Source organism: Podarcis bocagei, assembly GCF_964188305.1.
Source record: "Podarcis bocagei genome assembly, chromosome: 6".
NCBI classification, from domain to species: Eukaryota; Metazoa; Chordata; class Lepidosauria; order Squamata; family Lacertidae; genus Podarcis; species Podarcis bocagei.
This window is the reverse complement of record NC_138130.1, coordinates 60729720-60755119: the sequence shown is the minus strand read 5'-3', so window position 1 is coordinate 60755119 and position 25400 is coordinate 60729720. Positions and strand designations below refer to the sequence as shown.

The following is a 25400-nucleotide window of genomic DNA, read 5'->3' as shown; positions in this document are numbered from 1 at the left end:
GGTGACTGAAACACTAGGACCCTGCAGGAAGCTTTGCAACCCAGGTGACGCAAAAGTACAAGGAGGGCAGGATATAGCTTATTGTTGAGTAAGGAGTCTTATTCTTCAGAACAACCATTAAATAAATTCTTCTTTCCTTCAATATTTCTAGATTGAACCTAGAGATCCCAGAAGGTTCACTGGTTGCTGTTGTGGGTCAAGTAGGAGCTGGAAAATCATCTCTCCTTTCTGCAGTTCTGGGAGAAATGGAAAAAACAGGAGGAACTGCTCAGAGAAAAGTAAAATGAGACTGTTTTGGCTTCAGATTATTTTCATTTTGAAAATGTTTATTGTTTGAAAGTGTATTTTTTTCTGTGTATTTGAGTCTTTGAAAAATTGCAGTATTTTTTATATTACCTTTTAACAGGGTGTTTTTTAAAAAAGAAAACAAATCCTGTGGCTCTTCTTGAACTCTCAAGAATTCATTGTTTCTCTACACAGATAAGGGTTTGAGCCAGTCCTATTGTAGGCTTATTCTAGTAGTGTGGCCTGAAGAGAGCCAGAATTGTAGTGTCTGCAGGAAGATGAATATTCATTCATGGAGTTCAGCCCTTCTCAGAGCATTGCACACTTCAGTGTGTTTTCTTCTTTCTTTCTTTCAGGGTTCAGTTGCTTATGTGTCCCAGCAAGCCTGGATTCAGAATACCACTTTACGGGAAAATATTCTTTTTGGCCTGGAACTGAACAAGCTCTACTATGAAAAGGTTTTGGAAGCCTGTGCTTTGTTGCCAGACTTGGAGCAATTACCAGCTGGGGATCAAACAGAAATTGGAGAAAGGGTAAGTGAAAATGCCCATGTGCGTGGAAAGTTTATTCAGGGTAGGGATTAAATTTAAAAGTACTAAGAAAGACAGTTGGGTTTCATTAGGGATCTGTCTGAGCCATTTTCAAATTGTACTCTTTTGGTTGTGGTGATAGTTCATCGCTGAAATGAAACTGCTCCCTTAATAAAATCGGAAAAGCAGACTAAGAGTGTTTGGGGTAATACTGTGTACTTAACATAACCTCTGGAGGGCCCCATGTTCTCCACCCAATATAAAACACATCAGCAGGTAAAAGAGTGAAACTTGGCCAAAGCACAGGTCATTTTCTAACTACTTTATAATCTTGCTTTTATACTCTACTGATAAGAGTATTTTTTATATATTATCAATATTAATGTGTTATATTAAGGATTTTAGGGTGGGGGCGGGAAGTACATTATTGTTTTTTTAAAAGTTTTGAATAGTATTGGCTTTATTTTTTCCTAGGGAGTGAATATAAGTGGTGGCCAGAAACAGAGAGTCAGCCTAGCTAGAGCTGTCTACAGCAGTGCTGATCTCTATTTATTAGATGATCCCTTATCTGCAGTAGATGTCCATGTTGGGAAGCATCTTTTTGAGAAGGTGATTGGGCCCTCAGGCTTATTGAAAAACAAGGTACATAATGATTCTTCTTTTCAGTCTTTTGAATTAATACTTTTAACATGTTTCTCCTATTTAACAGTGCAAAATATAAACATGGTTGTGTTTTCTTTCTCCCAAGACTCGTATTTTAGTGACGCACAACCTTGCAATCCTCTCTCAGACCGATATAGTTGTCATGATGGAAGATGGTAGAATTACTGAAATGGGAAGTTACAAAGACCTACTCTCTCGAAGAGCAAACTTTGCTGAGCTTATTCAAACCTTTGGTGGAGGAAAGGAAGATGAAGAGATGCCCTCAGTGTCAAGTAGGCAACAAAACAGATTTGTACAAGCCAACTTGCGTTCTTTTGTTTTGTGACATTTGAACCCTGTGCTCCAAATGATAAAAGCCAATGCATGTGTATTGTGCCCACCTCCTTTCAGACATACCTGTTATAACCCTGGTTTCCATAGATTTGGCTTATTGCCTCCATGACATATAGGACTTCCCTAGTTTTGAACAGTACCGATGACACCTTATCTGCCATATATGTGCATGCAGGAATCAATTACTTTTTGTCTCTCCTCCTGCTCCCAAGGAGCTCAGGCAGAATATAGTGTCTCCCTGTGGGTTGCCTATAAACTTATAAAGTAGGTTAAACTGAGTGGGAGTGCCTAGGCCAGGGACACCAGATTCCTCCATGGGTGAGTTGTAGGAAATTGAACCCAGATTTCTTCATTCTAAGTCCATTACCCATGACACCATACCCTGTCATGAAACTCACCATTTAGATATTATAGCAAATGGCATGTAAAGTGCAGTGGGATGGTACTCAAGTGTGATCTTGCTGCCCCATCATGCATTGAATGTTCAGTGCGTTTCTGCTGTGTGTGTGTGTGTGTGTGTGTGTGTTTAATAATTCCATCTTCTGCCACTTTGGGCTTCTTGAACCTTTAAGATTTCAAGATCTGCTAAAATCTGATGCATGAAAAAACAAGATAATCCAGTTTATTTTAGCCAGAACTTCTTTCTGACTAGCCTAGATCATTCACAACTGACTGTATTTGTTTTTTTTATAAATTTTTTATTGGTTTTACAACATTTTTTAAACAATACAAACAAATAAAAAGACAAACAAACATGTATAATTTCATAACCTTTTTTTCATAACCCTCATTTCTCACAACTGACTGTATTTGTCTATGGGATTCACTGTCTGGAAATAACAGTCCAACTATTCTTTGTGAGTCCCTCCCATGCGGTGAAGGAGAGGTGGGCCCCAACCCTGATCTTGTCAGAGGTTGTTGGCTCTGATGAGCCTTTTGATGGAAAAGGAAAGAAAAAAGTGAACATATTATAATATTTCAGTACTTCTTTTGTGCCCAGTAGAATGGATGACTGCAGTAATTTTGTTGGGGCAGCGGGAGGGTGGGGATCAGTGACCAACTAATGAATGAACATAGAAATTAAGTTCACACCATCTGTATATGTTTTGTATCAGCAGTTAAATGATCTGTTTCTATCCTGATGAATGTTCATTTGACTACACTTTATTGTGTTGAATCCAAAAATGTTGTGTTTGCACAAAAACACAAGGTCTCTTTTTATGACTTCGCAGAAGCTCCTTGCCTGAGCAGAGAGGAGTATTCAGAGATGTGCTGCTGTTTGTACAAGTCATTGCATAAGCTGTTGTTTGATGTTGCACAAAGTGCCTTCTGCTAGATCTTGCACAACAGCTCATGGTGCTGTTCAGCTCACAGCACCATTGCCAGAATTTCTGGTGTCTCTGAATTCAACCCAATATATCGTACGTATTTCAGTAGGTAATTATTATTATTTATTATAAATCCTGTTTAACCTTATTCTTAAGGTAAAATCAAAACAAGAGACCACATTGTGCCAAAGAAAAGACAGCTGGGGGAAAAAGACAGGTGAGTACTCAGAAACAGCTGAAAGAGCCACTTTCCATGAGGTAATTTTAAACTTTGGTTTGTTTTAAAGTAGGGTTGCAATTTTTCCTTTATTTTACTGGTTTATCTTTTGTAAGCTGCTTTGAAGTTGTTGTTTTTACAGTGCAAGTGGTGTCTGAATTTTATGAAATAAAGTATACATGATAGCTCAAAAGGGAGAAAAGTAGAGCTGCAAATGCATTCAGAGAGGGACCAGCAGATCTCCCTTATATATACATTGGCTGTCATTTGGATCTTGTGGATCCAGTTGTGGCTGGTGCCCCCAAAGCTGAAGGCATACACAAAGAAATTCTAGCCTTACTCAAACCAAGATAATAGGATATGTGGTAGTTATGAAATTGGAGGATTCTTGCAGAGTAGGTAGCTGGCTTGACAGAATCATTTTGAAGCAGAGACCAGGATAGTGTAGCTGTAACTAACCATAAAAAGGTAAAGGGACCCCTGACCATTAGGTCCAGTCGTGACCGACTCTGGGATTGCGGCGTTCATCTCGTTTTATTGGCCGAGGGAGCCGGCGTACAGCTTCCAGGTCATGTGGCCAGCATGACTAAGCCGCTTCTGGCAAACCAGAGCAGCACACGGAAACGCCATTTACCTTCCCGCCGGAGTGGTACCTATTTATCTACTTGCACTTTGCTTTCGTCCCACCCGCGTAACTAACCACCCGCATAACTAACCATCCGCCCTGCAAATACCCAGATGTCTTTCTCCTTTTCTGCAGCCCCAGTCTTGGGGATGGGGGAGTTCTAAAATTGAGTTTTCAGTTCAGTACTCTATGAAAACCACTCTTAATAGCTTTCACTCCTAGAGTGGAGGCATCCAAAGAGTTCAGTGCCATGAGTGAGTGTTTGCTAAATTTCTGTCTTGCCCTTCTTTCCAAAGGCAGCAAACAACAAAGTAGTAAAAACAATGCAATAGTGCGTCCTCCGTCCCCTTGAATCATCTGCTTTTCATTTAGATTTGTGGTGCAGCCCTCTTGTGGGCATATTATAGAAACACAGGGCAAAATTCTAATGCCCATGAGTGGAATTGGGCTCTTTGCCTATTTCCCACTGGAGCACACTGTGCCAATGGAAAAGCTTTTCTCATGCAACCCACCCACCTCTCCCCCACCCCTAATGGTGTGGAATGTGATATGGGGAGCTGGAACAGGAAGGAGGAATTGGTGAAGGAAATGCAAGTGGCAATCTCCATTGTTTGTGCTCCAATTCCTTATTGTGCACTTACACACAACTGTGAGTTTGTCTTCTGCAACCCTCCCTTGATGTAAGTGGCCTGAGGCTGGGGCACACCTGTATTCCTGTCCATCAGAGAAGGCACAGTTTCTGCCTATTCTGTAGAGGACCTGAAGGTTTTAACACTCACAACTTGTTTTTAGATGGGTTCTATGTTTCGTTTTTTATTTTAATGTAAAAGAGCTTTTATTGCAATTCTTCTTTTGATCAAAGGAATGCATTCTTAATGAAGAAAGAAAAAGTTGCCACTGGTTCTGTAAGTATTTTTTTTAATGTTATTTACATGTTTCTAAAATGCAACAGACAGTTAAATAAACAGTAGATGCAAATGTGAAATCAGTTGCTTGAAGGGGAGAATGTATTTTTGAAGACTCATTATGCGAAATTGAGTTTTATAATTTTATATTGGGTTTGAAGAAGTATAAATCACTTATTCTACCTACTTACTTTACCAAGACTATCCTGTCTGCATATTCTAATAACTCTCATGAACATCTTTTATATTTAGATGAGAATGTCAATTGTTTTGAAGTACCTACAAGCATTTGGCTGGTCATGGGTGTGGCTAACCGTAGCAGCTTACATAGGCCAAAATGTTGTAGCCATAGGGCAAAATCTGTGGCTCAGCACATGGACAACAGAAGCAAAAGAAATCAAAGACTACACAGAATGGAAACAATTAAGAAACTACAAACTTAGTATCTATGGGCTCTTGGGATTCCTACAGGGTAAGCCTACACATATGAGGCATCTGACTATTTTCTTTGCTTTTCCAAGTTTAGCTTCCTTGATAGTCCTACACTAAGATTCATGTAATCTGTGGTCAATTCTTGCAGGCATTCTGCAAGGTTGGCCCCTTCTTTCTGCTCACCTGCAGATGGCAAAAGAGGCATTTAATTGTTCATCAAGATTACAAACACTGCTTTAGTGTGATGCCACTTAACACATGCTAGGGAGATTTGTGGAGGTGGTATGCCAAAGGCATGCTTTGTAGGAAACAAACAGTTCAGGGAACCTCTTTGCTGCATGCATAATACAATCTGAACAAGGGCAGGGAACTGCTTACTGTGATTTTGCATGCTCTGGTACCTCAGGCTTCCCAGCAGCGTTGAGTTGCTGCTTGGGGTTTCCTGGAAGTTTGAAGGGCCCACTGAGTTAAACTCTTTACTTCATCATCTCTCTCCATACTTGGGAGACCAGCAGAGAGGATGGATTAAGGTTCACACAAAGCTATCTTGAATATAGAAGCTGCTGTGGTGAACTCTTTGAAACTAAGTTAGATGAAATTCTTAATGTTGCCTTTAATACTGTTCATCCAAGGTCTTTTGGTTTGCTGTGGTGCATATGTGCTCACTAGAGGATCTCTCTCTGCATCTCGGTCTTTGCATCATCAGTTGCTAGATAGTGTGCTCCACCTTCCACTCCAGTATTTTGAAACTAACCCCGTAGGTCAAATCATCAACAGGTTCACAAAGGTAAGGAGCAAATACTCTCTGTCTGTTTTGTGTGTCACCTTTGGGAGGGTGGTCAGAACCTGCTGCCTCTCATCCTTGGGTCATGGGAAAATTACTCACTCTTTCCTTCCCCCCTTCCCCCCCCCCCCGGTGTGAATGCATCTTGTACTGTCATTACTGCACGAAGCCACTGGTCCATTTTCCTTTCCATGTTGACAGTGACGACAATTTCCAGTTGGAAGGATGCTTACGCAGAGCTAGATCACCTGAGTTTTTCCATCTAGAAATGTCAGTCCGTACTCAGAAGAAGGGCATTCTGGAAAGTTTTTTTATATCCCATTTACTTAGTAAATGTATGCCCCACCCTTCCAATCAGTTTGCATTGCTTAGGCCAGCTTACAACAATTTAAATAAAAACAATCAGTTAAAATCAGTATCTGTTTGAAAGATTGTCATAGCAGCTTGTCATTACCTCTGTCATTACCTTGATATATCACTTTCTCTTTAAATGAAAGAGTAAAATTATCTTATTAGGTAGGAAATATCCATCGGGAACATTGCAGGTGACATGCCTTCATGTGCAAGAGAATTCTTGCCAAGGTTCAGGCAATGCAACAAAATCAACACCTCTCACTCTGATTGGTCTGTGGTACCCCTGTCAACTTATTCCAGCTTTTACAGCTATTTCCTATTTCTTATTTCTTATGAGACCTATCAGGGCAAGTATCAACTGCAGTGTGACCTTGAATATACTTTATTATAAAAAATTAAGAACACAACAACAAAAGCACAACTATGTATAGCAGTGTAGCACTAAAATAATTTGTGCATTTATTTAGAAGTTAGAAAGAGTCTGATTAGGTGTATTTAATCAGATTGAAAAAAGATCTATGCTGCATTCACATGGCTGGTCTGTTTTGCTGACGTTTCACTGTTATTTTCCGCTTTATATTTGTTTCATGTAAAAGCTACTTCTGGAAATCTAGCAGGATCTAGTGGCAGTTTTGTGCTCATTTCCATGTTGATTGCTTTAGGAAAATTGTGTGAATAAAGTCTGTTCCTGAAGGCAAGTGAGGGATGAGTGCACTGTCATGGTTTACTTAGATGTTGGGCTTTGACCCTGTAGACTTCACTACTGCTTCTGTTTCTTAAAGGTATACAGCCTAGGGGCAACAGCTGCAAATGTAGTTCTATGAACATGGTAGTAGAGAAACAATCAAGTGTTTTCAAATATATAAGAAGGATTTTTTTTTTAAAAAAAATGTCTGTTCTTTCCAATTACCCTAGGATATGTTTATAGTTGATATACGTTTCCATTATTATCTACGGACTTGGTTGAACTGTACACTAGATGTGGTTGGAACGATCCTTGTGATTGTGTATACATCACCCCTGTTCATACTGGGAGTTATTCCACTTGGATACTTATATTTCACTGTGCAAGTAAGTTGAATAAGTGCCAGGCTGAGCATTTAGAAAAATAATAATAAAACATATCCTTGTTTTACTCCCATTTATTTTATTTTAATTATATTGTCTAACTGAAAGGGAAGAGGAATGCGTTCCTTTTGAGCAGTTGATTTGCATTGCACAATTCAGGGGAAAGTTGCTGTTCTGCAATCCGAGGCCTATATTTATTCTAAGATGCAGGGGACATAGGAGGTTTTCTGGTCTAAGGCAATATTATATATTTAAGAGTTTTGTATGCCGCCCTTTGCCAGTAGGCCACAGAGAGGCTTACAACAACACCATATAAAACAATACAATTGAATCAAAACAAAACAATGTCTTGGTGCCCAATACACACTTCTTACCTGTCCCTCCCTTTGTCTGTTTTCATTAGCGATACTATATTGCTAGTTCCAGACAAATCCGACGGTTATCTGGAGCTACGCAAACACCAATAATTTCACACTTCAGTGAAACGCTTGTAGGTGTATCCACAATCAGAGCATTTGGACATCAGGAAAGATTTCTTAATCAGAACAAAGATGTTGTCAATGAGAACATGGTTTGCTTCTACAACAACGTGATCTCAAACAGGTACTGTATTAATGATCCTAGGATATCATGGGAAAGGATTTATACACAGATTAGGAACATAGGAAGATTCCTTATACGGAGTCCATCTAGTTCATTTAAAGCAACTCTCAACTTATGTGGGGGTTATGTTCTGGGGCTAGCTTGTAAATCCAAAATCGAGTATAGTCAAAACACATTGGGTTCAATGGCGGGTGGGATTGCCAAAGTTCTTTTTCCAGAAGTAGCTTTTTCCCTCGACGCCCGCCCCACTTCTCCCCCCTTTTACTTTCCAAGCGCACAAAGCTGAATGCACACAAGTTAAATGTCTGTAAGTTACCTGCACTGACAGGCAGAGGCTCTCGAGGGTTTCAGTTGGGGGGGGCAGTCTCTTCCAGCCCTACCGGGGGGGAGGGGCAGAGACCAGGGATTGAAGCTGGGACCTTGAGCACATGCTAGGCAGGTGCACTCCCACTGAGCCACGGCCCTTCCCCAAGGCACCAAGCTATATTCTTATTTTAATTGACAGGACTGAAAATGCAGATATTTCTAACCAATTTGATAACTGTGTAATTGAATCCTAATTAATCTGGGCATGCATTTATGACAGGTGGCTGGCTGTCAGACTTGAATTTCTGGGAAACTTGATGGTCTTCCTTGCTGCATTGCTTGCAGTGTTCGCTGGGAGCAAGGTGGACTCTGCTACAGTAGGATTATCAATAACATATGCACTGAATGTAAGTAAGTAAGTAAGCATTATTTTTTTAATGCAGTTACAGTACTTGGAAAATGGATTGCAAATTCGGTAGGAGTGGAATCATTGATGTTACAGTAAGCCAAACTCTGCGGTAATCCAGCAGTTCTAAGAAGTCTCAAAGTGCTGCCAACACATTGGGTTGGCTCCAGATAAGGGCAAGTGGCTCTCCAATTTGCAAATCAGGTCTCCTAGCTCGTTCAGTTTATATTCCCCTTTCCCATCTCAAGGGACCCTCTGGAACAGCATGGAGGGGCTGCAGTGGGACAGGAAAATTAAGAAGTGTCTTTCTGCTCACACAAGATGCCTTTGGATCTAAGCCATTCAGTATGCCTAGCAGCATAACATTGGTTTTAAGTCTTTCTTAAAACAGGGTAAAACTACCCTCTCCTTTATATTTATTCTATGCAGTGACTGTCTAGAACCACACAGATTTTACCAGGTTAAACCGCAACAAGTTCTATAAACAAGTATTTATTTATTTCAGATAACTCAAAGTTTGAATTTTTGGGTCCGAAAAGCATGTGAAATTGAAACCAATGCAGTCGCCATTGAAAGGGTTTGTGAATATGAAAAGACAGACAAAGAGGTAAACAGTTTTTGTGAAATGACGATAAGCATACAACTTGAAATTAAGTAATGAAGATTTTTTAAAAAAAATTAATTGGCATAGAACTGGAAGGCTCAAACCTTTCCCAAGTTTAGGTTGTGATTGCTGCTGAAGCAGCCTTTAAAAGGGTGGGATAAACTGCTGCAAAGAGCACCTGCTTTCAGTTAGTCCCTGCTCTCCTGTGTAAGCAAAGAGGAGCAGGGACTGAGCAGGGAACCCTATGCTTTTTACCTCATTGCTGCTCAATGGAGCAGTCTCAGTGAGAGCCAGTTACATCAACCCTGGCAGAGACTGCTTTGCCACACAGCGATGAAGGGGACAAAAATTGGGGGAAACCAAAGGCAAGGAGACCCTTTATTCTGGAATATGATGGTCCTTTTCAAAGGTTGAAAGGATCAGCATGCAGTGGGGTTTCCAAGAAGTTCCCATGTATCTGATGGTATCAGTTATGTCAGCTGATGGGCAGGTAGCCATGGGCCAGAGATTCTCCAGACTTTTGCAGCACAAGGATTTGTGCTTGTGCAACATAATTTTCTCCCCTCTCCTTTTCCCTTGCCCACCCCAAATTTGCTTGGGGTGGGGGGAAACACAGAACAGATTTAGGGGGTGCACAGGGGAGGAGATGGGGCAAAGTTCGATTGTGCAAGCACAAATCCTTGTGCTCATGGAAAAAGTAGCTTGGTGCTTCCTTGGATAGAAGCCTGGGCAGACAGCTTCAGCTTGCAGTGGTCAGGGGCGAATTTTATATATTGTGAAATACTTTTAAGTACATGTTTTGATGCTCACTAATTTGTGGCTTGTTTTATCGGCTTCAAAGTTTGTTTATCCATTTTAGGCCCCCTGGATATTATCCAATCGTCCACCTGTGGGATGGCCCAAGGAAGGAATAATACAGTTTGTAAATTTCCAAGCTCGGTACAGGTCAGATCTGGACTTGGCTCTGCGGGATGTAACTTTTCAAAGCTGCAAAGAAGAGAAGGTAACATGCCAAAATTAAGTACTCTGTCATACCTGTTTCCCTTTTAAAAATATAATAGCTATTTAAATATATGTTTTCAAAGTCTGTTGTGTAATTTGTGGCTGCCGTTCTGGAAACTGAGTGCCCCTGGTTGAAGTGATTTCCTGTGGACAAAAGGGAGTTGGATGGGGCCCATCAAGCTTCTCCATCTTAAATGCTGCCCATCTAACATCAATAGAGGGCTGTAACATGTCTGTATTCAATTGTGCTATCAGGCTGTCCCTTCAGTTTGGAAATGTAGCATTTTTCAGGCATCACAGCTCCAAGTGCACACCAGAAAAAGCATAGGGCCTTGGTTTGGAGCAAACTTGCTTCTGGACTGGATTGTCAGCCAGTGTCCTTGACCAGTTGAAAACATGCTCCGCTCTTTATTACTTTATTTTGAAAGATGTATAAACTGCTCGCATAATAAAATATCAGAGTGGTATGCAGAAAACAAAAAAAAGCATAAAATATGTACCAAAACCAATAACAAATAAAGTAGCAATAGCAGCAGAAGGTAATCAGTGGACAATCAATTTTAAAAATCATTCAGAAAAGGTTTGTGTAAAAAAGAAGGCATTTAGGTTTTTGTTAGTGATCTCAGGACACAATCTATATTTGTGTGGGTGGGTCCACTCTGTTGAGCTCTGTGGCTATTCCTTCGTGGCACAAGCACTGTGGTTTATGTGTGAACCAGAAAAAAATAATCATTTATCTGCTAATGTTGGCCACTAACCTTTGCTAGTAGAGATTTCTTGCTGAAGGCTTTTATTTTTCAAGACAGTTTTGCTTTTTTTATATGGAACTAAACAGTTTTCTTTGCATGTGTTAAGTAACATAGTGAAGCTGCCGCCGTTTTAAAATGCTTATATATTTTGAAAAGTACTCTTGTTACAGATTGGAATAATAGGAAGAACAGGAGCTGGCAAATCGACTCTCACAAATAGTTTGTTTAGGATAATAGAAAGAGCTGGAGGCAAAATAATCATTGATGGCATTGACATATCAACTATTGGTTTGCATGACCTACGTGGCAACCTGAACATTATTCCACAGGTTAGCATTGTGTGTGTGTGTTCCACACAATTCTTTTATAAGCTTTATTCTGTCATTATTCTTTTGACAATAGTTTTAATGAACTTGTCAAAAAATATTGTAATCCATTAGGTCCACTTGTTGATTTTGCATTGCATCTAACCGCCTGCTGTCTTGGAAGAAACCAGTCCTTTACTGACTATTGTAGGAGAGGGGAAAATAGGGGATAACATATGAAACATGTATCAGCAATGCCTGCCCAGGGATTCAAGATTTTATGCCTAGTGAGTGGCATATTTCAGAGTTCTTTCCACCCCTTTCCCACTTCCTATTGCATGAGCTTCTCATTGCCCACTGATCTCCTGCCTTTTTTCCAACTGCCTTTCTGATGAAAGCTTACTCTGGCATAACTCTGGCATAATATAACTGGCATGACAACAGCCTTTGGCTTTGGCCAAGTTTATTGTGCTCTGAAAGGTAGTGTGCCATCCATTTGCCACAAGGGAATAGCAGCCCATGGTCTGTCCCTTCTGGTCTTCAGATTCAGCTATCTTTACAAATAAATTTGCCATTTGCTCTATTTGCACTCAAGGAGGTTTATCTATTGCTTCTTTACAAATATCTCTAAAACCAGTCAGGATTTAATAGCTTGTTGGTGGGGAGGGGAGACGGAGGCGGAGGAACAGCAGCCCTTCCTGACCCCATCCCAAAGTAATATCAATCTGAAACCTAAACTCGCTAATATTATACTACATGGAAATACTATCTAGACATTATTCCATAGGACCCGGTCTTATTCTCAGGGACACTGCGGTCAAACTTGGATCCACTTGGAAGATACTCTGATCTTGAACTGTGGGATGCACTGGAATTGTGTGACTTGAAGAACTTTGTACAGTCACTCCCAAAGAAACTTCTCCATGAGATCTCCGAGGGTGGTGAAAACCTGAGGTACGTCTTAAACTATGTTAAGAGGTGAGCTACGTAACCTGAAGAATAATGATCTCCACTAGCAGAGGAGTACTAGTATTCCAAAGTGGTGTTCTACTGATGAAGCTACCCACAGATAGTGTTACTTGGAAGGCCAAAGTAAGGGACAAAGGATGAAGAAACATTACCATTCTCTACTTGGATGTCTGTTCACCTTAGACCTATCCAGAGATTTGCAGGGGGGGGGGGGTTGTTCTTGCACATATTAAACTGCCCTAGACAGTCTGTCCACATATCCCCATATTTGCTTCTCAGGCTGGCAGTGGTTTTCTAATGGGATATCCAAAACAGGCCTTTTCTAGCACTGCTGCCACCTTCGGTACTTTTGTAGTCATCCTTTTTTGTGTACACACACAAACATAAAGCTTGCATGCCTGTTCACAAGATGGTGCAGCAGCCACCAGCTGCCCAATCAGAAATTGAGGCCTAGCGCCATTCGAGAGCACATACTAAAACTGTATTTCTGTTTTTGTCAGCATGGGGCAGAGACAGCTTGTCTGCCTGGCTCGTGCTTTGCTACGAAAGACGAAAGTATTAATCTTGGATGAAGCAACAGCCTCTGTTGACATGGAAACAGACAATCAAGTGCAATCCACAATCCGGTCAGAATTCCACAACTGCACAGTACTAACCATTGCCCACAGGCTGCATTCCATACTGGATTCTGATAGGTATGTTGCTGTAAGTGCCATGTGGTTTTCCCACCCCTCTAAGCAGCTCCTGAAAGTAAAGGGATAAACTGGTTTCTGCTTGAGCCTGGTGCAAACAAAATCACCATCCCGCCTCAGTTTCCGTGGACTGTCTCCTCATAAAAAAGAACTGCCATCTACTGCCTATTGAATGCTAGGTGGGTAGCACTACTGGATTCAGTAGAATTTGCCCATTGTAATACACACAAAGCTCAATGGCAAAGTGTGTTTGGAGCCACAGATTTGTAGAATCAAATTTGTTTGATGAAAAGGTAATTGTATTCAGGAATTTAGAGGTCAGCATTTTATTTTTTTTAAGAAAGTTTTTGGAAGATAGGAAGCTACTTTGTATCATGTCAGATTTATTCATCTACCTCAATACGGTTGACTCTGGGTTATTTCGTCTTTCACATCACTTGCTATCTTCTGTTTAAATAGAAATTTAACCTTCAATCTTCAATAAGCAGAGCTTGTGCTCTTATACTGAGCTGTTCCTTGTTCCTTGTGGAGCTCAGGAACCTTTTGCCTTCCAGAAGTTGAGACTCCAACTCATGTCCAGCAACAGCTGGAGAACCGCACGTTCCCCTCTCCTGCCTTAAAGTAGTCAACCTTCATCCCAGAAATCTTTAATTAACAAATGAACTGCTTAATGTAAAATTTATTTGGCAAGTTGATCAGCTCTAACTCTTCCTAGATTAAAGGTTTCCCCATTACATTGTTTTGCTCTTTCAGGGTGCTTGTTCTGAACTCTGGAAGGATTGCTGAATTTGATACTCCAGCCAGGTTGCTACAACAGAAAGGCATATTTTATGAAATGGTATTAGAAGCTGGAATACCACAGGAGGCAGGCACCCAATCTTTAATATGAACAGTGCTTATTATTTTCCTGAATTCTTCTACAAGAATTATAGCAATAATTACTTCATTTTATAGGGATTTTTTAAAAAGAAAATTAAAAATGAACTGTGTTGCCAATATTAAATGTTTTTAATACAAGGTATGTGTGTCTGTATACATTATCGAAGTTAGCAAACTTGTAGCAGCTTATTAATTACAAGGAGCATGATGAGAATCAGTTTAGCCCCTCTGGCTCTGGAGCAGCCTTTGCTAACCCGGTGCTATTTGTCCATTTCGGACTGCAACTCCCATCAGCCTTGGCTATTGGCTGGGACCGATGAGTTGCAGTCTGGACATCTGACTGGGGAAAGGGAAGGCAGGCCTGCGAACACAGTCCTGATCATCAACAAGTATGGGGGGGGGGCGGGGGCTTGTTAGAATTTTGAAAAAGCATGGCATAAAAATCTGAAATGAAGCAATATTTTGGTTTCAGTTCCTAAACACATACCCTGTTTCACTTTCTTCCTGCCAGTTTGTCATTATGGTTCAGGGTAGACAGTATTGCCTAATGGCCAGATAACTCGCTACTACGAAACTCAAAGTACTCCCAACAAAAATATTACCTGTGAGGTCCCAGAAAATGCAAGTGAAGTAGGACAGAACTGCACAATTGGACATTCCCTGCCATAAAATCTAGCAAATTCATTAGCTGGTGACACCAAGCCCTTCATTTTCCATAGCCCAGTTCAATTAAATGATAAACCAAGGTTTGTTACTGCCCCAAGGTACAGTTAGCCTTAAGAAATGCGAAGCTTCTGTTCCAGCGTTTGCAATAAGCTGCTGTTTTCCATTCTGTAGGAATGAAACTGGGAAATTGCAATTTGTTCTGAACTGTGAATATAAGCTTCTCTCTTTCTCTCACTCTGAGAAGGCAAGGAGAAGAGACACTGTCAGCCTCAGAACAAACCATGGCTTGCCGTTGTCTGAAGTGGGCTGGATGCTCTCTAGAAAATCCTCAAGCTGCAGAGCAAATGCTCTTAATATTTCAGAAAACTGTGTGCATGCGTTGATTATGGAAATCCTTCCAAGCCCTGACATACTTCTGCAGTAGCATTATTAAACTGCTATGTGGCAGCGAGATTCCCCTCCATCTTATAAACACCCTAGTTTAATGGCCATGACCTCATTTACATTCAATAGGGCAGTCTCAAAATAAGCACAACAGACAGTACAAAAGGTCTTTTATTTTGATAATACAAAAAGACAATTTTGTAAATGCAGTCTCCAAACAAAATTATCCTTTTTCCACACAGAAAATCCCGCTTCACAGTAGCCTGCAACCCAGCTTGATTGTTTTATGTGCCAGTGTGAAAGGAACTGTAGTTCCAGCAAGAGATGCTGATACAAATGTTACTTAGCTAACCCATCAGGATTCCAACTGATGAAATACGCCTGTCCAAGTCTTATTTTTCTCATATGTCTATTTTTTTTATAGAAACCTGTGAGAACAATTTGAGTGTGTGTGTGTGTTTTAAAGCCAATGGCTTCAGTAAGAAAAGTATTTTACTATAATTATTTGTCTAAAAATAGGGGCCATGTTATGGTTTACAAGTTTGCCATAATAAGTTAAAGTCCAAAATACATTTACTTCTTTGCAAAAGAACTCTAAATCTTCAAGTAAACCTTAAAACTAATTGGGTTCTGCAAGCAACTCATAGGGGGCACAGTTAAGGATGCCAGTAAGCTGGCTCCAGCATAATCAAATCAGTATGGGTGGGGAAGAAAATCAAGTCTGCTTCATTTGCCATAAACAGAGGCATGCCTTAACAGCACCTGAGTAAGCTGCTTTTAAAACAGTTCTTAGAGCTAGGTCCACCAGAGATGGCTGCCTTTCTGCTCTTTAGAAACTTCTAGAAGCTATCCTGATCGATGAGATACCCAACTTATCAGCGTCTGGAAGTCTGTAACAGTTTGACTTCCATGAAGCTTAATTTTACCTATATTTGACCCAAGCTTGTATGGTTTTCACTTGTAACTTTGCCTTGCCATGTAAAATCATCATTTGGCAACATAAAACTTCAATAAAAATGGATTACAGAAAGCTGTGAGGCAAAGCTTTCTCTTCTTGCCAAGCCAAGCAAGAAGGGTAACCCCTTTAATATATGGAAGGGCTATAACCAATTTTTAAAGGCAACAGGAGTTGGCCTTGTGTTGGAAAGTTTAGAAAAAAATGTGAGATGTACATTCCTGTCATTACGAGAAAAATGCAATTTATGGTTGCATTGCAAGTGGATTTCCTCTCGCATAACAGGACTTCACCTTCCTCTCCCCCAAAATCTGCTACAAATGGTCTGTACCTCCCCAACCCCCCAGAGGAGATTGAGGGAGTACGCCAGGGCCATATGAGGAGAGGGGGAAGGAGAATTCCCATAGTGCAAGAGGAAGTTCATTTCTCACATAGAATACAGCATTTTATCAGCAGATGGCTATCTACCAATACTGTAAGGACAGCCTGAGAATAAGTTTGACGTTTTCTTCAATTCCACCAACAATCTCTGATTCACATTCTCAATTTATTTGGTTCACCTCTTGTTGCTGTACACCTAAAAAATTCAAGTCTCTTTAAAAGTAAAGCCTGGTCTGCTTCTTTATAGCCGAAGTAAGAAACAATGGGCCCGAGTTCCCATGAGCTACTGAGGCTCACAAGTGGATTTCTTTGTATTTGCTTCTTTCAGCAGCTGATAACCATGAATTCAGAACACCTATGACTTATGACAATCTACTTTCAAAATCCAGATTTTAAAAGCAGCTTGCTTTGCAGGATGGGTTAGGAGTCAGAAGATCCTTAGGTTCCTAGAACTAGATGTCCAGCTCTTTGAATCCTGATCAAGTAGTTGGTGGTCCTACCAATAGCAATATAATCTTCAGTATCTACACAAAGACTACAGGGCAGTTCACACACAGCACCCTGCTCTTTACACAATTGGTTCTGCTCCTTGAAAACATTCTCCGTGCCCTTTGTCCACCACCACAAAAAACAACCACTCAGACCTAGGTTTCAGCAATGTTCTTTGAGCCACATTGTACAGTACATTTCGCTCTACACACATGATTATGACGATCTTTGACAAAGTGCCTATGTAGACAAACGCAGAGTAACCTGGGCAATGAGATATAATGTTTGTTAACTACCTCCTCAACAATGGCACATTTTTAACCGCCATAATTAGGAAAATTTCTGACCATTGTTTCTCGGGTTTGCACATATTTGAGGGTGAGACCCCAAAAAACACTCAGTATTGTTTGCATTAACATTGCAACACTCTGTGAGCGTTTTGACACATTAGGATTAAACATTAATCCCTATGTCATTAATTTAGAAGCAAATCTAAATCTAAAATAAGTAAACAATGAGATGTTTACTTCAATGCTGCTGACTAACATCAGCAGCCAGAAAATACCAGTTTTCTTATTAACAAGAATGGAGTGTTTTCAAGAGTCCTGGAATATTTAGTTTCAATACTTTCTACAAAAGCATAGACTGAAATTGCTACTTCAACTTTTTTTATGGAATGGTTAAAAAGACTGTTCTCTGAATTGCACAAACTGTAACTAAAGCAAAGGTAGAGTTATCTGCATTGTGGAATTTTTCAGTAGTAATAACTGATCAAAACCGAAAAATCCAAGTTTTACACTAGCCTTGCTTGGGGCACAACATTAGACTAGAGTTTAGTGTTACATGAATAAGTCTCAGGTGCAAGCACTCCCTCAAGTAAAATTTGAACAGGCTAGTCTTAATTTTGGATTCTTGCAACAAGCCAGCTTCAAAATAGTGGCTTATGAAGCTGGCTTCTTTCAGTAAACCATAGTTAAGCCTAGCCACAGTTTAGGTTCTGGATGTAAAGCTAAACTGCAGTTAACCAAAAAAGGAAGAAAGCTGCTAACCTACTCACAACTGCCTGAGGACAAGGAAAGTGGGAGCACACAAACCAGAGCCTCATTCACATAGCACTAAACTAAACCATAGTTTTAGAATTATGCTTGAACAAAGACAACATACCATACGATCATGGAGTTTCCAGTGATAACAAATACAATTGCAAACTTCCTTCAGCACATAAATAGAAACCATAATGTTTGCCTCTTACTACCTTATACGAGAAATACTAAGAGGTGTCCAATAGTGATGATTCCCCATGGCTAATGTTAAGGAATGCATTAGATTTTTGGTAGGATCTGCAGAACAGCTCTTGGTAAAGTGCTACTATCTAAAGCACATTCAAGCTTCAATGCAACATTAAGAAAAGTGCTTTTAAATGCCATTTAAGATGAACTTCAGCTGTGCTATCTGCATTAATACTGCTACTGCCAGGCCAGTTCACAGTCAATACATATTCCTGGGAAGTGCCAGGAAACAATGCCAACACTATCTCCCTCATTACTTAAGAATGGTTTAATTCCATTTTCAAGTAAAGAAGTATTGAGGTTCTGTTGATTATTAAATTAATAAAATAAAATAAAATCATGCTTCAGAAACAATGTTTCTGATCATTGGCTTTCCTTAACAAATGAGCTCATGTTTTCATGTAGCTCAAGTATTAATAGATTTTCTTCTTTATATATCTAATCCCTTACAAGGGACACAGGGAAGGAACTAATGTACACTGAACAGTCCAACATGCTAATGGATTTAGGTTAGGACATATAGAGCCCTGCTTAGTTATAGAACTGAAGAAAATAAAATGGGATAAGAACACTGAAGCTTAGATGAAATTTGTCTTTCGTAAATGCCTGTTTGGAATTTCTACAGCACTAACTTGGAGGGGCCAAGATCCCCCCACAATTCCAGCCTGAATAGCCACCCCTATTACCACAGCTAGATCTGGGTCAACAGAAGTGTTGGGTTTCTTCCCAAAGAATTCTGTAATAACTTTACGTATTCTTGGAATTCGGGTGGAGCCTCCAACTAATACAATCTCATCTACTTCAGTCTTGTGTAGATGTCCTTCTTTCAATACCTGCTTAATGGGAACAAGAATCTTCTCAAAAAGGTCTTCATTTAATGTCTCAAAGAGTTTCCGGGAAATTTCTGTTTCAAAGAGAACTCTTTTCCAAGGGACGTTAAGACTGCCCTTCAGGTCCTCATTCATCCCTGTTTCGATTTCTGAAGGGACATCTTCATGTTTGCTGTATACCTTGTTCTCTTCCTTCAAGGGTTCATGTTGGTCCTTCCGCTGTGGCATAGTAAGAGAAATTCTGATTGTGGAAGAGTTGTGAACTGTCAAGTTCAATTTGACAGCTTCTACAGCCTGTCTGAGTCTATGTATCTCTTCCTTTTTAGAAGGCAGAGAGCCATATGTGTGATGCATCTCATCATATAGGTATTGCATCAGTCGCTGATTGAAGTCCTGCCCTCCAAGTTTGTTGTTACCTAAAATACAAAGCCGACATACAGATAACTCACAGCAATTGAAGACAATGATATGTATAGCTTAGAAGCATAGAACTGAGGAGTTGGAAGAGACCATGAGGGTCATCTAGTCCAACCCCCTACATGACCCCATGACTCCAAAATTAAGAGTCTCTTGCTCCACTGAATGAGCTATCTCATAAAACAGGTGGTTTCACTGAGCCCTTGAGAAGCTGCCACAGACAGCTGGTTGGCTGTACTGAGCTTGGTGCATCAAAACCTGGCTTAAGCTAGTCACAAGTATAGGTTTATTTGGAAGCAAGTTCCACAAAAAAAAATCATTGGTGCTCACTGTCCAGAAAATATATTAGGAATAAATGGGACACACAAAAATTAAGGCCAATAACTCGCCTCTCTGACCTCTATGTCCACCTCATCATAGGGAAGACTCACAGATTTATTTATTTTCTTTATATCCCGCCTTTCTTCCAGTACAGGACCCAAGGCATTCATTCATGACCCATTTACTGCAACATCAAGTGTTAATTTGCATGCATGGGCAGGCCATCACAAATACAGCACCTCGGACAGGACTTCTACATCTTTCCATGTAATCTTAACTACAGCATTTTTCAATGAAGTCAGTTCACATATTCAGCTACCAGTGAGAAGCATGAGTGTATCCAATGGTATACAAGCAGGGAGGAAAGATGTAGAACCAACCTACAGCTTGCCGTATTAGACCTGCCAAGTAAAATTATTTTAGTGACTCAAACCCTAGCATTAAAGACTCTTCTTTACCTGCCATGGCTCGGGTCAGAAACATCCCTCCTTGCTTGTTCAGCAGAGAAACATCCAACGTTCCTCCACCCAAGTCTACGACCAGAACATTAGAAACATCAACTTTGTGGAGACCATATGCCATGGCTGCTGCAGTGGGTTCATTAATTACCCGCAAGATTTCCAGTCCTTCAAAAGATAAAATAAGTTATCAATATTTATATTTTTGCCTCCTATTCCATCTAGTAAAATAATGATTCTAAACCAAATATGACGACTGAGTGGAAATTTAAGTATAAAATGATTAAAGCTTGTAGACTTGTGCCTAACTCTCCTTCAGACAACAAATGGTTGGGTATTTGTAAGTGATTTTGTTTCCAACCCTGCTTGTCATTCTGGAGCAATTTCATTCACAATTTCTAACGCTGCACAAGTCAAAGCAAAAGACAAGTCAATGTTGACCTACTATTATATATGCTCCAAGTATGGCATTATGAAAATAAACTGAGTTTAGCAAGAATACAAGGGGAAATGTGAATCACCTGCAAGTCTTGCTGCTTTAATAGTGTAGTTTCGTTGTCTTTCATCAAACTCTGCTGGCACTGAAATAACTGCTCTGGAAACAGGCATTCCAAGGTAGTCTTCCGACATCCTCTTCAATTTCAAAAGGAGTTGAGAACCAATATATTCTGGTGTTACATTATAAGTCTCATTGGTTGCAATGGAAAATTCAGCAGCTCCCTTGTTATTAATAATCTGAAAATCAAGAGAAAAGCAGAATCTTTAAGCTGCTATCACGTACATATGAGTGAGTGGACCCGCCTGTACACAGAATTTCTCACTTAATTCTGAGTGAACATGCATAGGAGTGTGCTGTTAAGAAGTAAAATTCCTTATTTATTCATTATATTTATATACCGTATTTTTCGCCCTATAAGACGCACTTTTCCCCCTCCAAAAATGAAGGGGAAATGTGGGTGCGTCTTATGGGGCGAATGCAGGCTTTCGCTGAAGCCTGGAGAGCGAGAGCGGTAGGTGCGCACCGACCCCTCTCGCTCTCCAGGCTTCGCGGACCTCTCCCCAAGCAGCGGGAATGCTCCCGCTGCTTGGGGAGAGTTGCCGGCATCCCGAAGCCTGCGCGTGCTGATCCCAGCGCCTGCAGGCTTCGCGGATCTCTCCGCAAGCAGCGGGAACGTTCCCGCTGCTTGGGGAGAGTTGCCGGCATCCCGAAGCCTGCGCGCGCTGATCCCAGCGCCTGCAGGCTTCGCGGATCTCTCCGCAAGCAGCGGGAACGTTCCCGCTGCTTGGGGAGAGTTACCGGCATCCCGAAGCCTGCGCGCGCTGATCCCAGCGCCTGCAGGCTTCGCGGATCTCTCCGCAAGCAGCGGGAACGTTCCCGCTGCTTGGGGAGAGTTGCCGGCATCCCGAAGCCTGCGCGCGCTGATCCCAGCGCCTGCAGGCTTCGCGGATCTCTCCGCAAGCAGCGGGAACGTTCCCGCTGCTTGGGGAGAGTTGCAGGCATCCCGAAGCCTGCCCGCGCTGATCCCAGCGCCTGCAGGCTTCGCGGATCTCTCCGCAAGCAGCGGGAACGTTCCCGCTGCTTGGGGAGAGTTGCAGGCATCCCGAAGCCTGCCCGCGCTGATCCCAGCGCATGCAGGCTTCGCGGATCTCTCCGCAAGCAGCGGGAACGTTCCCGCTGCTTGGGGAGAGTTGCAGGCATCCCGAAGCCTGCCCGCGCTGATCCCAGCGCCTGCAGGCTTCGCGGATCTCTCCGCAAGCAGCGGGAACGTTCCCGCTGCTTGGGGAGAGTTGCAGGCATCCCGAAGCCTGCCCGCGCTGATCCCAGCGCCTGCAGGCTTCGCGGATCTCTCCGCAAGCAGCGGGAACGTTCCCGCTGCTTGGGGAGAGTTGCAGGCATCCCGAAGCCTGCCCGCGCTGATCCCAGCGCCTGCAGGCTTTGCGGATCTCTCCGCAAGCAGCGGGAACGTTCCCGCTGCTTGGGGAGAGTTGCAGGCATCCCGAAGCCTGCCCGCGCTGATCCCAGCGCCTGCAGGCTTTGCGGATCTCTCCGCAAGCAGCGGGAACCACCGCTGGGCTCCCACGGCTTGCAGAGAGCTGCCTGTTTGCGGGCTGGGGTCGGGGGAAGCTCGGGCTGCCCCAGCCCCGCGCCTGGGGGGAAAATAATTTTTTCCCTTTATTTCCCCCCAAAAAAACTAGGTGCGTCTTATGGGCCGGAGCGTCTTATGGGGCGCAAAATACGGTAGCCACCTCATGACAGTTCTTTGGGTGGCTCACACAGCAAAAAAAGTATACTCTAAAACAAAATTAAAACTCCATATGTATAGGAACCACAGAAACATGCCAGAATTCATCATAGAGGCTTTATTTTTCATTTAAAAGGATTTGTCTGAACTAGACATTACCTGAAATCACATGATTTAATTAATATTTAAGAGTGGTGTAAATTTAAGCAGTTCCCAGCAGCACAAAATATAAAACATACTCCTCTTTGTACGAAGCACTTCTAACCACAAGGCCTCAGCTTCACCTATTCCTAGAACAAATGAATCATCTCAGGTCTTCTAACTTGTTACACAGCAGTGAGAATTGTGGGTATCAAACACTCATTGGCCGTTAGCTGGCAAACAAAATATTAAGCTCACCTTAAATGGGTATCTGCGGCTCTCACTTATCAATTCTTTTGGCGTGAAGAGCTTCCCTATAAATCGCTTAGCGTCATACACAGTGTTCTGTGGGTTTGAATCTGCCAGCTCTAGCCCATCATATCCCACATAAATATCTCCCTCCGTGAATGACACTATGCTTGGAATGCTGTTGTGCCCACTTTCATCAGGAATCACTTTCACCTGCCCTGTGCCAGGAAGGAAAACGCCAACTGAACAATATGTGGTGCCAAGGTCAACCCCTATTACTTTTGGTGTGGGCATAGGTAAATACTGTTGGGCCAGGTATCCAGCTAATAAAAGTGTCAAAATAGCAGAACCTGAAAGGAAAGAAAGGAAAATTAAAAGTCAGAAAATTAATCCCAGAAGAAGTTAACAAGACTATCCATTTTTTTCCATAGAATTATAGAGTTGAAAGGGACCCAAGGGTCAATCAGTCCAACCCCCTGCAATGCAGGAATCTCAACTACATCATACACAGCAGGTACAATTCTTAGAACAGCTATTGTGTCACTCATAAATTATATTTTTTAAAAAAGCTAAAGACCCCCAAACCATTTAGATTTTAATACACTCCATGGTCATTTTAGCTGCGTCTACTCTAGCTCTATAATATCATTTTTGAACTGTACATAATATTCCAAAAGGGGTGCATTATGGATTTGAATCAGAACATTTTGATACTGCCAGTTTTATTTTTAATTCCTTTTCTAATAATCCTAGCACATAGTGTCTTTTTCACAGCTGCCTCACAATGTTGGCATTTTCACTGTGCTATCCACTCAAATAAAATCTTTCTGATGAGTCATGGGCACTGCCAGTTCTTTGAAACAGGTCCATCAAGCCTTTTTCCAGTATTGGCAGATGGCAAACACATTGCCTGTGTAACAAACTCCAAACTAGAAAAACAATGAAAGACACCCTCCTAGAGAAAACCAATAACTTTCATCCTCTCCTTCTTCAACTGCTTCACTAAACACCCCTCTTACTGTGACTCTACCAATCACTGATCAGTTTCCCAGAAGCAAAATTACAGATACTGAAGTCTGCAAAGGAAGTGCTTTAACACTCACATCCCCTAAGTCCAGGACCATCCTGAGGCAAAGCAGCAAATGAATAGCAGTGACACTGGTCAAATTATCTTGGTACCAGAAGCAGAAAATCCCACAAGTGCCTCTCCCCCTCCTGGGCAGTGAAGATACTATATACATGCAAAACCATTTGTAACTTTTCATGATACCAAAGATCAGACGCCTGAGGTGATCACTTTTTTTCCTGGTTGGCAGCAGCTCCACCCCTCCCCCTCATCATAATTTATTATTTATACCCCACCCATCTGGCTGGGTTTCCCCAGCCACTCTGGGTGGCTTCCAACCGAATATTAAAAACAATACAGCGTCAGACATTAAAAACTTCCCTAAACAGGGCCGCCTTCAGTTGTCTTTTAAAAGTAAAATAGTTGTTTATTGCCTTGACATCTGGTGGGAGGGCATTCCACAGGGCAGGCGCCACTACCAAGAAGGCCCTCTGCCTGCTTCCCTGTAACCTCACTTCTTGCAGCGAGGGAACCGCCAGAAGGCCCTCGGAACTGGACCTCAGTGTCCGGGCCAGTATATACCACAATACAAAAGCCTAAAGATCAGCAGAACTGTCCTACTGGGTCAGACAAAAAACTCATCTGGTCCAGCGTCTTGAGCCCAAAGGGTCCCACCAGATGCCTCCAGGATTCATAGAATTGTAGAGTTGGGAGGGACTCGAGGGTCATCTAGTCCAACCCGACACGTGTAACCAGAGACAGAAGAACACAGATCTCCTGCACTTTCAGTAGTTGTGCAGCATTCCCTTTCCTACACAGCGATTTAGTGGGGGAGGGGAGTTTTGTCCTCTTTAGCCTCAAGCCACTCTATAAGCAGCGCATGAAGGCGACTTCCCTCCCCGCGGCTGGCATTCAAACGCACAGGTAGACTGCCTCTGGAACTGGAGGCTCCCTTCAGACACCTCCAATGCCCTGCGTGTACTCAAAAGCTTTCATTTTAGCTTCGAGTATTCCGGCGTAGAGCCCTGGGTTTCAGCGGCGGATCTAGGCCGAGGTCCCGTCCCCCCGCAAAAAGCAGCGGGAGGCAGACAGGCAGGCGAGAATTTAGGGGGGATCTTAACGAGGCGCAGAGACTGACACAACCACCGACCCACTTTCAGCCGGCCCCTCTCACTCACCCAGCACCGTCATCTCCCCGGCCATTTTCGAAACTTCTCGCTGCCCTGGCCCGGTGCTATAAGGCTCCGCCTGTTGTTATGCGTGACACTCGCCGGCTTCCTGGGCCGTTTACCCGTGTGATGACTGTACCTTCGCCGCTTGGAGGGGGAAAAAAAAACCTGGCGCGGCGCGGCGCATGCTGGGAAATGTAGTTCCTCTCGTCATAAAACCCCAGCGCAGTCCGTAGGCAGAGAAACTACAATACCCGCCAGCCAAGCATCTCGCCGGCGCGCACTCTTACGTGCCGCGCTGAT

General features: G+C 42.1%; 2 protein-coding genes across 5 annotated transcripts in view; one reads left to right on the top strand and one right to left on the bottom strand.

Annotated features, from left to right (window-relative positions):
- Window positions 1–14177, top strand: part of LOC308589986 (multidrug resistance-associated protein 1-like) — a 29531-nt gene extending 15354 nt beyond the window's left edge. For 2 of the 4 annotated variants that reach the window (XM_081199611.1, XM_081199612.1), the window contains 17 exons: window positions 152–278; window positions 642–818; window positions 1290–1457; window positions 1564–1750; window positions 3296–3356; window positions 4844–4886; window positions 5139–5358; window positions 5951–6105; window positions 7372–7527; window positions 7928–8127; window positions 8714–8840; window positions 9345–9446; window positions 10303–10446; window positions 11365–11523; window positions 12287–12453; window positions 12969–13163; window positions 13914–14177. In XM_081199611.1, the coding sequence (XP_081055737.1) occupies window positions 152–278; window positions 642–818; window positions 1290–1457; window positions 1564–1750; window positions 3296–3356; window positions 4844–4886; window positions 5139–5358; window positions 5951–6105; window positions 7372–7527; window positions 7928–8127; window positions 8714–8840; window positions 9345–9446; window positions 10303–10446; window positions 11365–11523; window positions 12287–12453; window positions 12969–13163; window positions 13914–14049 (2524 nt within the window). In that variant the 3' untranslated portion in view covers window positions 14050–14177. Of the gene's footprint in view, window positions 1–151; window positions 279–641; window positions 819–1289; window positions 1458–1563; window positions 1751–3295; window positions 3357–4843; window positions 4887–5138; window positions 5359–5950; window positions 6106–7371; window positions 7528–7927; window positions 8128–8713; window positions 8841–9344; window positions 9447–10302; window positions 10447–11364; window positions 11524–12272; window positions 12454–12968; window positions 13164–13913 lie in introns of those variants that run through there. The other 2 variants (XR_014009593.1, XR_014009594.1) reach the window with 2 other exon arrangements.
- Window positions 14178–15242: 1065 nt separating this feature from the next.
- On the bottom strand, window positions 15243–25268 carry HSPA13 (heat shock protein family A (Hsp70) member 13). Its single transcript, XM_081199653.1, has 5 exons — window positions 25107–25268; window positions 22872–23212; window positions 20751–20964; window positions 20230–20397; window positions 15243–19449 (listed from the first exon to the last, which is right to left on the bottom strand). The coding sequence occupies exons 1-5, from the start codon at window positions 25129–25131 to the stop codon at window positions 18782–18784; spliced, it is 1416 nt and encodes a 471-aa protein (XP_081055779.1). The 5' UTR covers window positions 25132–25268; the 3' UTR covers window positions 15243–18781.
- Between the last annotated feature and the right edge of the window lie 132 nt (window positions 25269–25400).